Below are 14114 nucleotides of genomic sequence, written 5' to 3'. Positions count from 1 at the left end.
CAATCTCAGCTGGATGGGCTGAGATCTTGTTGCCAAGGCAACAGTAGGGAACCACCCTGTCCCAGCCCTATTTTATCTGTGCCAGAAAATCTATCTTAGGAGTTAATTTAAGAAGCACCTCGATCATTATGATGCTTTTTCCCCCCTTTTTTTTTCGAACTAACATTAGCAGCAAGTGCAAGTGGCTACAAGAACATTAGATTCAGTGAGGACATTTGCACGAGCATAGTGCACATTTGTGTATGAAAAATAACTGGATAAGACGTTATTACCATCAGATATCTGACATTATTAAAAAAAAAATCAGCTTAGTTACAAAGAGTTAAGATAAATCTAGAATGAAATGACCATAACATGACCTTCACAAAGAAAATGCAGCAGGGACCCCTTTGTAAGGATATAGGTCCTTAGTTATGTAATGCTGTGTAGGTCAATGGGTAACTCCAGGGCAGAGTTTGGTGCTCACCAACACTAATTTGAAGTGGAGGTGAATGTAAATTGCTTTAAATCAAATGATAGGCCAACTGGTACTGTAACTTTTCAAACATAACATTTGGATCAAAAATTGCTATTGTGTAAACACTTGTGAACAGTCTGGCAAAAATAACATAATTCATGGCCTTTTTTTTCTTATTTTATATTCTAATTTTGCTGTGCCAATTGTAACATAGTCAGATCTATCTAAAAAAGAAACAAAGAAGACTCTGGGGACTGGGTGTGATAGTTGTCTGAAAGAGGAGAGTTTGTCTGCAAACTGTACATACATGACAAGACCTGATTTTTTTTTTCATATGAAAATAAGCGTCATAGTATAATGACGTTTGTAATGACACTGTTATAATGTAGTGTACCTTTCTTTGTTGTTTATTTGCTCTAGGGATATATCTTCAATTGGAGCAGAAATAGATGAAATTAAACTAATTAAAATCTAATAAATCTAACAGAATATTGCATATTCACTTTTTCCTTTAAAAAATAGATGAATAAAAACGTGTGCAGAAAAGTATAACATTTTTATTACTGCAACCTAAAGAGTGAAAAGAAACAGAAATCTGAGGTGAACCTGAAAGCTGTTGGGGTCTCCTCATTCTCAGTTAAAAGGTTTATAATTAATTTCTACTGTTTCATTAAACTAAGGAAATGGGCCTAAATGGATGTTAAATCCAAGGCAATGGCAGCCAATACTGCCAAAAGGCAAATGTCTGGTTCACACACATTTATTATGCAGTATCTTATATATTTATACATGATTGCATCCCAAACTTCCTGACTACGGTTAAATCATTACACAGGTTTAAAAAGTAGTGCAACAGCACCACCTGCAGGCGAAGAGATGAACACCTTATCGTCTGCTATCAGGGAATAAAATCCCAGAGGAAAACATGTAGCAAAAAAATTAAACAGAACTTCATGTGGCGGAGTATTAATGCATGTCAATAAAATGAATGATTGAATTGAATGAATTGAAACTTTTGAAGTGAGATGACAGTACTCCTGCGCCGGATCACAGGGCGCTGCCATAATGGGAGATACCAACTGCTTACTGCATATCATAAAACTAAAACAAACTTTTACAAACACTGTCCAACTCGAATTGAAATATTAATGGGGCAAAAGTGAAGTCTGAAATGCGTTTTCCTATTACGTACAGCAAACTGGCGTTTTAGTGCTGTTTAACATGTCTAATAGCACCCCCTTCATTTTCATTTCCATGGTACAGTCAGGTGGCACTATGGCGCTGGCGAGGTTTGGTAAATGTTGTCGGTCGTTACTAAATGAACCGTGTAAAGCGGTTTACTGTGGTGTTTTACAGCCAGGCTGGATTGAAAGCTGCACCGGAGGTAAGACGAACTAAACTCGTCAAAGGCTGTCCTGTGTAACTGTTAAAAATGTCTGGTTTACAGACAGAGAGAGGCTAACATACATTAGCACCTTGTAAACAACCTACATGTGTACAAAGGTGCATTCAAAAACACTGGTTTTGTATGACCAATAGTGGGTCTACCTGGGGTTTGTTGCACTGGCTCTTTCCACTGGTTTGTGATTTTTGTTTTTTGTTACCTGACAGCTCCACTGACATTTTCTGGTTATTGGCATTTGAAAAAGTTTTTTAATCCGCAGCAAAGAGGCATTTGTTATCAGACGACGTTCTCAAACTACAAGACTTCCAGCTGAGGAAGCTGAATGTGGCTCACCGTGTCACTGGATCGAAAGGTAAAGTGGTTCTTATCACTGGCTCCAAGCTGCAGTTTGATGTCATGTGTTATGATGCCGACATTAAAAGCTCATATTTTCGGCTCAATTTACAGAAAATTACTTTGAACAAATCGGTCAGAAGATCCAAAGGAAGGACTTGATACTGAGCGATGAGCTGAAGCTTCTCCTTCACTTGTGCCAGTCTGCAAATGACATGGTGTTGGCCAGAGAGGCCATTTACAGGTACAGTACATCCTTTTATTGACAATTTCATAAAGCCTAAACACACTTTGTAGTAGAAAAGACAATTTCCGCACTAAAATCTGTTCTTATCCTCTGCTATTTCTCTGCATTGTATTTCACAAACATGAGAAAGAAGGAAATTAAGCAAAAAAAATCTCGTCAATATGGCTTTTTACTATTAGGATGTATAGGGCTGCAACTATCAGCCAGTTCCATTGTTGATTAATCTGTCAATCATTTTCTTGATTAATCGATTTGTTGTTTGGTTCATAAAATGTTGATCACTGTTTTCCATTGGCTGGGGTGACATCCTCTAATGTCTTGCTTTGTCCACAAACCAAAGATAAAACTGGAAACCTTTAAGAAGTTGAAATCAGAGAATGTGGCCTTTTTTTTTCTTCTAAAAAAAAAAAAAGACTAATCGATTATCAAAGTAGTTGACAATTTAGTCAACAATGAATTGGCTAATGGTTGCAGCTCTAATCGATGTTTTAATTACAATTATCCTATAATCTGCATTTCCAAGGTATCATGCAGAGAACCATAACTTTTCGTATGGAGAGTTCAAGTTTGGTCCCGTGTTCATGAGACTGTGCTATGAGCTGGATCTGGAGGACTTGGCTGCTGCTACAGTTACAGATAAGGTAAAACATTACATTAACCAAAACAATGACCGATGACAACAAGACAGGAATCAATACGTTTCTAAGAGCTGATTTGGACCGAAAACATTTCCTCTCACTTGTCTGAACAGAGCATGAAAGGATTCTTCAACGACGTAACCTCGTTTAACATCGCCATAGACATGTTATTCACAAAAGGCTCTTATGAAAGTGAGTGACAGATTAACCATCCAGTGTTTGTTTTTTTTTGCCTCAAATTATTATTATTTCATGTGTATGTAATATTCTGATATTCTTTAATTATTGCAGAGGCCCTGGAGGTACTTGGAACTATGAAGAACCAAGGTTTAATATTCAACAAAGACTCACTGATACTGGCTTTTGGCACCTGCTATAAACTGGTAACATATAAATTCATTTTTATCAGTTTTTTTTAACATTAAAGTCCCAACAGTTAAACTTCTTTTGAGTCAGTATTTTAAGATGTTAATGTTGTGGTTTCTGTTGATCAGAACACGGCAGAGTCCTACAGGATCTGCACTGCTCTGATAGAGGAGCAGCAGACCAAAGGACGCTTCATCCCCAGACATGCTTACTGTTTTGCTGTAGCATTAGCACTTCGACAGGTGAGTTATACCTTCTCCTCTTCTTTTCATTCATGCAGGACGATATGGAGAGTTTAAAATAATCAATTTTCTCTTTCTGTTTTGTTCCAGAATGACATTGAAAAGGCACAGTCATTGTTTTCACAGATAATGGACACTGAGAGCCGATTATGCCAGAATTTGAAGGTAAGGGTGCATCATAACTGTAGTATACACTATTTCTTGCCGTAGTTGTCCAGTGATTGATATATTCTTTTTTTTCTGGTTATTTAGGTTGTAATACTAACAATGTCAGGATCTGTGATGGAAGCAATTTCCATCCTATCTGGAGCTTTGTTGCCTAAAAGGCCATCTTTTGTAAAGAAGCCTGATTTTTCTCAGGAGACAGTAAGTAGAATATGACCGTTTGCTCAATAACTAAATTGCTACTGATCCTAAAATGTGATAGGATAGCTAAGGATGCAGGAATTAAATGTTTCAACATATTACTGCATTTCAAATTAGTGCTTTCTTTCTGGAGAAGAGTTTTTTTAGATACATTTTTCATGTGTTAATCACTGGTAAAACTGCTTTGGAAAAGTTAGCTCAGTGGCGTCTTGTGACCCGTTCCAGGTGGATTTGCTGCGCTTACAGAGTAAAGACAAACTACACATGATGGAAGTGGAGCAGATAGTGACTCTGCTCGAGCAGGCCAATCAGGTGACCCAGCAGACCCTCGATGACATGCTGTGCCGCACACCCACAGGGAAGAGGAAGCCAGTAATGGAGGAGAGGAAGACCAGCCGGAGGACTTTGAAACTACTACAGTCCACTCTGCTGTCAGAGTGAGAGAAGCTGTCTGGCGTCCCAAAGCCAAGTCACATCAGACTCTTTAGTTAACAGCCTGATATTAAGCTGAACGCCGGTCAGAACAATGCTGACTGTCACAACTGCTTTATCTACCTCTCCTTAAACAGAAGCATCATAGTCGTCCTTCCACAGATTGGATTTTTGTCCATTTTTCACAGGTCACAGTTCATATTTATGCAGCAAGCACGACAACAGAAAGCTGCTGGAAAAAATACAGAAGGAACATCATCTATATGGGTACTGATTTCCCTACAAGGATCTCGGATATAAAACAAGGATTTGGGGAAGAGTGTGTTTTATATAAAGGTGTGGATGAGTAATTAAAAATGAATCTGATATTAAATTGTAAAAAAAAAAAAAAAAAGACACTGTTTTGCTTTGATGCTGGTGAAATCGGATTCGTTTTGCCATTTTTAAAGGATGGATTCCCAGTTTTTCAAGTCTTACTATGGAAGATACACACTTGATTTGATTATCTCAGACTTCTGAACCTCATAGTAGGTTTTGAATACATTTTTGCACAAACAACAACTGGGGATTTTGTAAACTCAGTTCTTTCAGCAACACTTACTACTGCTGTGATTTTTAACCCTCTTCCCAAAATGCACCAATGTTTCCAACTCTGTAAATGGCATATGATATGTGATGTGTGTGCAACATGGGGAACAAGCTAAAAATTGGCTTTATCTTGTCCATTTATGAGAATACTTTTTTCCTCCAGATGATTGGAAGGGTCTGGGAGGATTCTACAAAAACTTTCATGCGGAGGAAAGGAATAAGAAAAAATCAGTTTTGAATTATTTCAACTGGGTGTAAAGGGAAAAGGGCATTTATTTGTCCCTTATCAACTAATTAGACGTTAAAGCAAAAATAGTATGGTGCTCTTTTTGTATTTTAATTAGTTAACTTAAAATATTTGTTGACATGTTGAGATTAATCTTTAACTTGTCTGATAACCCTTTACTACATTCTGACAGTGTTGGGGTTCTTGGAGGATTACCTGTACAGCTTCAGTGGAAGGATAGCAACCCAAAGACAATATTACACTGAAAAGGATTTGTCTCTGAAGCCTCATAATAGCTTCAAATACATTTTCAATACCTTTCAATACTAAAATAAAATAATTTTGCACAGAATGAGAGCTGTGGACTTTGTCCCCTATCACTTAAACTGAAGGTGCATTACGGAGATATCTCTCTAAAAGATCAGTATGAACAGGAGGGATGATCACAGCAAGTAAAACCTGCTCCAATGTCCACGTGGCCACCTGAATGCTGTTTTAAGACAAACTTGATAAACTGAATTTCTCCTTTAAACAAAGTCTTTAATATGCATTACTGTGATCATTACAAATGTGTAATAAAATATTAAATACAATCCAAAATCTGCACATCGGAATTTGTAAACAAACCGTGACGCACATCAGATCCGTCCCACAATGCACTGCTTACATGGGTAGAGCAGGCAGGGTGGAGAACAACGGAGCAGCTAGTTGAGCCCCAACCAAACCGGGTTGATAGTGTGTGGTTCGAAAACATCTTAAAGGGAGTTAAGGCTGGTTCTCGTCCATTTATGAGGATTCCTAGAGAGTTCAGGACGGATGCAGCGGTGATATCCACTCCTAGCGGCAGCTGGTGGCGGTGCTCTTTAGCATCAGCTAGCCGGTTAGCTGTTCCTGACTGACGGGGGAAGCTGTGTGAAAAGCCGCTGGTAACATCAGCCAGCTGGCCCCCAACACGAACAGACAAAGGAAAGAAAAGGTTTTTCTTAACGAAAATACTCAAAAGTTTTAATTACACCTGGTTTTACTGATAGGGATCGCTGTTTCGTACGGAAGACGCGAGTTAGCAGTTTGTTGAGACTCGCTAACCCAACTTGTCTCAGCTATTGTTCAGGCTGACATCTGTAAATACTGGCTCTGGGTAGCTTTAGCTAACATAGCCTGAGAAACACAATGAGCACCGAAGAGACTGCACCGACCACTAAACCCACTCCGGAGGATGATGGCATGACATGGTGGTACCGATGGCTCTGCAAAATAGCTGGGGTGTTGGGAGGAATATGTAAGTAGTTGTCAAAGTCCATCTCTTGTCTTCCTTGATTAGTGAATTGATCGGCAGATAGAAACCCCAATCCTGCCATAGCTGCATGTGTAGGGAATACAACTATTGACTGTGCGCCAGTTTACAAGGACAATTATCAAAAAAATGTATTATTTCTCAGGTAGATTTAATGTTTTGTCAGCATTCTTGATACTGTTTATTGTGTGGACTCTATTAACATGAGGGGAGAGCTGAGACAGAGCAGAAAGGGCATCTGATTGCTGTCTGGAGAGAAATACTGTTTTGATTTTGCACAAACCTCACTACAGACAGAAGCTTTGTCACAGCCCATTGTCACTTCACTGCAGCAGCCCACTGCTGGGCACTGCCTGTTTGCATGGCTTGCTCATTCCATTACAGCTTCTTATTGATAAATTAGCTGTGTGATACGAACGCACGTGGTCCCCAGCAGGTATTTCGACTCTTTTTGTCAAGAGTTCAGTGTGAGACAGGTGATTTTTTTTTTCCTGCTGGCTTTGCAGTTTTCCAGCAGCACTGCAGCCCCCCCTCGATCCTTCTCCCCTTCACAGTGACACCAGAGTCACAGCGCCTGTATCACATTCACCATTCGGGGCACTGCATATTCAATGGGCTCTCTATTATTAAGGAGGCTGGATGGCCTAAAGGAGCAGGGTATGCTGCAAAGTTCCTCCACTGTTAGTGACAGTCTCTGGTCCTCCATCCTGATGGTTCACACACACGCTTGGCTTATTTACCCTCTCTTCTTCCTCTGCAGTTTTAGCGTGAAGCATCTGTATAGTGTTGGCTCTCACACAGAAAAGATCACACTTAGAACTTACTTGGTGTTGGTGTATGGATTTGACCAAATGGTTTGACAAAACAAACCATTTGAAGATAAAAAATGGAATAATTGACACATTAATCAAAAAGGAAAATAATCATTAGTTGCTACTCTGTTCTGTTCAGGTCTGTCAGTGAGCCCGACCAGAGCCCCGACACTAGCACACCTAACCATTGTTTCTCTCACCTGTGTTTGACAAGTAACAATGCCTGTGTGCACAGTGTGTTTGTTACCTGCAGATTTTGTATTTGAAAGTGATTATTTTCCACCTGAGCCTTATTTCGCACACACACACACACACACACACACACACACACACACACACACTCAGGACCAATGGTCATTTTTAACAGATGAGCCCAACAGCAGACAAGTTCTCATTTGTGTTTATATTTTTTTGAATAATCAATCAATTAAGGCACCATAGCAGATACACCTCAGATTTCACAAGGCGTATTGCTGCGTATTCGTGTGAATACAACTGATAATCAGGTTTTTTTTTATACCTCTGATGACTGACATCACTGGTTGATTTACTACTGCTGTGTTAAGTGCTTTAGCTGGCACACTTGCCATATCGCACATTTTTCACAGCCTGTCAAAAATTCCCACATGTGCAACGTGCCATGACTATTTTCACACCTCAATGAACTTGCGCATGTTAATACTCTTGTAGTTCCTCTCATATTGCAGCATACACACATTTCAGACAATGGATAGTCAGACATTGGATTGAGGCTGGTCCCATTGTCCCTGTGTGTGGAGCACAGTGAAATAAGCACTGGAACTTTGAAAGGTCTACATTAAAAATATTAAGAATTATCATTAAATTAATCTGTTTGAGAGATTATCTTGTACATGATAAATGTAGCCTGCTTTGGTTTTGTCACAGTGTTAATGAGTGTTTCAAATTTGATATTAGTTATTAATTTCCAGGCTAAGCATGTTTCATAATAGCTTTTACATCTAGATAGGAGTGCTGAATTTTATTCAGTGTTTTTCAGATGTTTCCAAATTGTTTTAGAAATCAAACAAACATCATCAGCTTGTTGCTTTTGAAAGACATTTCTGTTTTTGCTTGTTTGCATCCACACACCATACATGAACCATATGTTGTGCATTGCTGATTTTCATGTGTTGTTTATGGTGGTGGATCTCTTAACAGCCATATGCATAATCCTTCCTATTTTGTCTTTTGTCTCGTCTAAATCATGCAGCCTGTGCCGTCTCAGGAGTGTGGAACTGTGTCACTGTGAACCCTTTAAACATTGCTGCTGGAGTATGGATGGTGTAAGTCTTAAACACTGTTACGGTCAGCATGCATAAATTAGCTCTTGCACATTCCATAAGCCAAGTCATCTTTACTGTAGATCCATTTTGTTGTTAGAATAAGGTTGCACAATGAAAGTGTTGTTTTAAACAGCCCGATAATCATTGAATCTATTGAATAAGACAGTACTTGAATTGTACTGCTGCAGACTGTATCTCTGTTACAGTTACTGACTGAGCTGGTTTCTAGTTACGTTTTACTAAACACCAACTGAAAGTTGCATGCAAACTATCGTAAATGTCAGTGATCCATCAGAGCTTCACTGTGCAGATCTTTGGTTTTTGTAATGCATATATATCTCATGCATTATGCACTCGTGTTACCTGTTCCTTCATATTGCTCTGTTAGTATGTACAGTGTTGGCTTACATTGATAGTGAGCAGTAGTCTCATATAGCCATGTGGCCACACCTACCGCTCAAGTGACGGAGATGTGGAGAAACGCTTGGCGTGACCACGGTGTGCCAAAGTCTGTACTGATTTTCTCCGAATTTAAAGCCACCTCTGCTTTGTTTTTCTTCCCTGCTAAAACTTTTATATTGTTGCTGAGCTTCAATGCTAATTAGAATTAAAGACTAATAAAAATCAATCAACCATCAAGACATTTTGCCATTTGTACTCTTTACACTTGGCAAACTTACATCATGCCACTTTTGTTTCACTCAAAGCTCAGACAAATAAGCGATAAGCACAAAATTCATCAGCAACTATTTTGATAATCAGTTTGTAATTTAAGTGCATTTTCTATCAAAAATGCCAGTAATTCTTTGAACCCAGCTTTTCTTTGTCTGTTATGATAGTAAACTGAATATGTTTGGGTTTCCAACTAAAGATGTCACCACGGGCTTTAGGAAATTGTGAAAACGCTAAATCCAGAAAATAGTCTGCATGTGAATTGATAGATGAAATATTTGTAAGTTTCAGCCTCAATTCCACTGACCAGCTCACTGTCTTGCCATTTCTGTGACAGTAAACATGAGCTCTAATGCTCCAGCCCAGTTTGAATACCTTGAATGATGGCAGCGAGCGCACCATGTGACTTTTCTACCCAGCTGCTGTGTTTGAAATTCCTCCAGACTTCCACCGTTTGAGCCAAAGCTGCACCGTATTTGAGAAGCGCACAGGATGATTCACTGCTGTGTTTGTGTCCTCTCCTCCCGTCTCAAGGTTGAATGCCTTCGTGCTGTTCCTGTGTGAAGTCCCATTCTGTTGCCAGTTCATAGAGTTTGCTAATGCAGTAGCAGCCCGCGCAGACAAACTCAAACCTTGGCAGAAAGCCGTCTTCTACTGCGGGTGAGAAGCACCATGCACGGTCTATGTCATTGGAGACGGTGCTTACTTCACTGTATGAAAAATTAAATTTTTGGAATGTGAATTTCTGATTATTATTAACATTGCATAAGCAGTTGCACATATTTTTGAGAATGTGGTTCTTTTATCTACAGCATGTACTTGACATGATTTACTGACTTTTGTTTTTGTCTCTTGCTGGCCGGCCCCCACGGTTGCTTATTTGCAGGATGGCTCTGTTTCCTGTTTTCTTGAGTTTCTCCTTTACAACCCTGTTTGGAAATGCCATCGCCTTTGCTACGGGAGTTCTGTACGGCCTTGCATCTTTAGGCAAAAAGTAAGATGTCTGTTAGTAACCAGTAATATTTGAGCTCTTAGCTCTTATGAAGCATCAGGAAAATATCAGCTGTTTTAATATGAAATAGTTTATTTTCAGTGTATATTTGAGCACAGGCTGTATTATACAGACATTTTGTAATTACTCATGTCTCTTGATGTCTTATTACTAAAAACACCCTTCGTCAGGCTCTCACATTAAATGCAGATTTTTATTATATGCTTTGAAGTTCTAACAACGCTAATGAGCCCCCATATTCATGCAAATTAACGTCTGACAAGGTCACCCATGTAATAACCTTGCAATTAAAACTGTCCTCTTCTCTCGTCACACCTGCTTTTCCTTTGTTTCGACCCACCTCTCCCTCGCCATAACTTTTTATTGCCCTCCTTCTCTCGCTTCCTTTCTTCCCCCTCTCTCTCTCTCAGGGGAGACGCCGTGACTTACGCCAGACTGCAGCATCAGAAACAGGGGGATGAAGAGAGGATGACGGGGACGACAAACGGGGCTCCAGAGTGAGGCGCCTGCCTTTCCACCCTCCACCACCTCCACCTCTTTCCTTCAGTCCCCACAGATGAGTTTTTCCTCCGAGCCCTCCGTCCGTCCTGTCTCCTCGTCCATGCTCCTTCCCTCTCTCCCGTATCCGTCGCTACATAACAGTGGCACTGGCTTTATTTATTTACTTAGAACTGCTGCGTTCCTGTCGTCCTGACCTAACAGTTTTCAAACACGCTGATGTTTGATTCAGTCCATGATTTGGTACCTGCCTTGTAAATGGGATCTCTCATTGTGGCTCGATACCGTCGATTGTAAGCTTTGTTTTTATGTTTTTCATTCCTCTTATGGGTTGTATTTATTATTAATTTCCCTTTGTTGTTAGCTGCTGCTGTCAGTTGTAAACCCTGTGTGCGCAGGAAAAATGTGAGGTACATCTTTTTTAGACCCGAGAGCCTTTTAGGAAATCCGAGTAGAAATTAATGTGATTGTAAAATGAACACTATTGACTTCAGGTTATTCAGTATGCCTCTGAGGCTGTGATTCAGAGTTGTCTGATGTGCAGCAGGGTAAAGTCTACTCAAATGACACATGGGGTCAGACTTAGGCTGTGCGTGTTGTTCTGTTATTGGCAGCACACCCAAATATTTAGCCTGCTGCATGATCGCCCTGCGTTTGATTTGAAGGACCTATTTTGAGAACTTTCTTCCATTCTTTTTGTCCATTTTTGATTGTAAAGTCCACTAAGGTGACAGTGAAAACTAGTCCTACAAAAGTTCTATTTCTATTTATGATTGAGGGTCTTATTAAAAGGGAAATACAGACTAAACATAAGATTTGATGTCCAGTAAAGACCTTTGCGTATTTCATATTTGCTTTGTTTTATGAACTTATCATTTTTAATTGTGTTGAGGACGGAACTACTAGTTGTATTGAAAGAGACTACCTGAAGTTTTTTACAATTATCCAGGCAGAGTCCCAAAATGTACCTTTATTTTGCTACATCTGCACACCAGCAGGCTATTTGTGTTACTGATTTGTAATGATATGTTTAATTGTATTAGGCTAGATTTAAATCTGATGTTAGTTGCTAAAGTGCGATGATGCATTTCAACTAAAGAACTTCCTCCAAGTTGTATTATTATATTACAATGTTACGCCCACTGTGCACGCATGACTCTGAATTGCAGCCTAAATGCATTTTTAAAGATACATAGGCATTAGGGATATTGTTAACACTGGGGAATGTATCTGGTATACCCAAAGATAAAAACAGTTCATCTTCATTTTTGTTTTAAGCTTTCATATAAACATTTTTTGTCAGTTTGTTTTAGCTCAGCTGCGGCATTCCTGCACTAAACCTAAACCCAGTATTGAGGGTATGTCATTAAAAGCTTTCAGTGCATGGGACAGCTTGTTTACATAATGGTTCCTCCTCACGATCAAGCAGCCAGTAGCCAAGTTGTGGCTGCACATTTTGCGCAACATCACGTAATGGAAAACCTGCAATGTGAGCGTATTTGTTTTCCTTTTTTTTTTTTTTAAACATCTTGTACCGTGTTTGTCTGTTAATGACTATGTGCTGTGTTTATGATGAGTCTTAATTAGCACACTCTACCGAAACCCATTCAAATGTAATGATGGGAGGTGTCTTGATTCAGGGACTAATCGGTCTGTATCCCACGCAATCATCAGAGCCATGGTTTGCCTTTGTCACTCAAATGAGGTATGCAGTGGTCCGCCATGTACGATTTGCGTTTGTGTTTTGTTGCCTTGCCTCTCTTGTGTCATCGATAATAAGGATGCTTTGGGAATAATTGTCTACACGTACCTCTTACAGCTGCTTCTATCCTATTAATGGCTGTGCAGTGGATGATTAACACACTACCACCAGCTCTCAGGTATCACACTTCACAGTGCACAGCTTACAGATACAAAGCAGTCAATGCATAGATCATAGCTATATGCTAACTAACCCAAGTATGACTATGGAATTACTATATAATTTGAGCTGATGGAAAAGCTCTTTTGAGGCATTTAAAACATGCACAACCAGTGTTCGCAAGTGATTAAACACTACATACACACCAGCGGTAATGCTAAAGTCTGACACTACACACTCTGACACTACAGTTTTCCTCAGATGTAAACAAAAACACTGCTTTTCTTGTCCACAGCCTTCCATTACTATCTTTATTTTACTATAGTAACATGCACCCAAGACTCCTGTGATTTGGTTGGTTTTACTTCTGCAGGTGTTGAGTGCACATTTTGCTGTAAGGGATATGTGTATAATGTGTGTTGTGATGTGACTCCTGATCCTGTTATCAATTAGTGAATTAAAGAAACTTGCTACTACTACCGTGGTGCTTCCTATGTTTTGTTGGTCATATGACAAAGTTTCACATGCAAAAGTAATGATATTCCAATCAGTGTTTTCATGGTAATTAGCACATGTTGGAAGTATTCAGATCAAGTAAAAATACTCTTTAAAAGGTAAGTCCTGCATCAAAAATGTTACTTAGGTATGTGAGTACAATCAAGTACTTAATGCTGAGAAATAAAAACACTTCCATGACTGTTGTACTATTATATAAATATTGAGATGATTTTATAATGTGATTCAAGCATTGGGATAAAAGTGTGGTTTTACTGTATTAGATGGTTAAGATGGAGCCACTTCTAACTCTTTTCTGTCAGACTGCACCTAATGGTTGTTTTCATTGTGGGTTAACCTGCTTATTATTTTATCTATTAATCAATGTATTGTTTATTTATTGCAATTCTGAAAATAGAGAGAAATGGCATCATCACAAAGGAAAATAAGATATTCTCACAATGGTGAAACTGGAAATATGAGATTTTTTTGTGTGAAAAATGATTTAAAGGTTTAGCAATCGAATTGCCAAATAATTTTTCTGCCCATGTTTCAGCGAGGCTTTTATATACAGTTGGGAGCTAATTCCAAAGACAAAGCCCGCCTCTCTTGTCATCACTGAGTCTGAGTGTAATATTACTCAAATAGGTGTGTGTATACAGTCTTCAAGTAAGAGAAATGGCAAAAGAAACAATTATTAATAAATATATTTTAGAATAGTTATATAGTATAGAGCAGGGTGTCCAAACTGCGGCCCGCGGGCCAACTGCGGCCCGTGATCCAATTTTCATTGGCCTGCAGGAAATTCTAAAAATGTATTGGAATGCGGCCCACACATGGAACTTGCGCTGGACTGTGTTGTACTT

At 39.2% G+C, this 14114-nt stretch overlaps 2 protein-coding genes and 1 long non-coding RNA gene across 3 annotated transcripts; all 3 read left to right on the top strand.

Moving 5' to 3' along the window:
• Nucleotides 1–1732: 1732 nt before the first annotated feature.
• On the top strand, nucleotides 1733–4839 carry ptcd2 (pentatricopeptide repeat domain 2). The gene is made up of 10 exons (XM_070850852.1): nucleotides 1733–1841; nucleotides 2122–2214; nucleotides 2310–2439; nucleotides 2966–3083; nucleotides 3194–3272; nucleotides 3372–3463; nucleotides 3575–3688; nucleotides 3779–3853; nucleotides 3941–4054; nucleotides 4280–4839. The coding sequence occupies exons 1-10, from the start codon at nucleotides 1733–1735 to the stop codon at nucleotides 4493–4495; spliced, it is 1140 nt and encodes a 379-aa protein (XP_070706953.1). The 3' UTR covers nucleotides 4496–4839.
• Nucleotides 4840–6004: 1165 nt separating this feature from the next.
• Nucleotides 6005–11567, top strand: cacfd1 (calcium channel flower domain containing 1). The gene is made up of 5 exons (XM_070850802.1): nucleotides 6005–6579; nucleotides 8638–8710; nucleotides 9917–10042; nucleotides 10269–10376; nucleotides 10805–11567. Exons 1-5 carry the CDS (start codon nucleotides 6471–6473, stop codon nucleotides 10893–10895), a joined length of 507 nt encoding a protein of 168 aa, XP_070706903.1. The 5' UTR covers nucleotides 6005–6470; the 3' UTR covers nucleotides 10896–11567.
• A 243-nt stretch (nucleotides 11568–11810) lies between these two features.
• Nucleotides 11811–13229, top strand: LOC139219069 (uncharacterized). Its single transcript, XR_011585690.1, has 2 exons — nucleotides 11811–12851; nucleotides 12883–13229. It is a non-coding gene; the product is annotated as an uncharacterized lncRNA (long non-coding RNA).
• Nucleotides 13230–14114: the final 885 nt, after the last annotated feature.

Source organism: Pempheris klunzingeri, chromosome 19, assembly GCF_042242105.1.
Source record: "Pempheris klunzingeri isolate RE-2024b chromosome 19, fPemKlu1.hap1, whole genome shotgun sequence".
Taxonomy (NCBI): domain Eukaryota; kingdom Metazoa; phylum Chordata; class Actinopteri; order Acropomatiformes; family Pempheridae; genus Pempheris; species Pempheris klunzingeri.
Note: the sequence above shows the minus strand (reverse complement) of the source record. Positions and strands in the feature narration are given on the sequence as shown.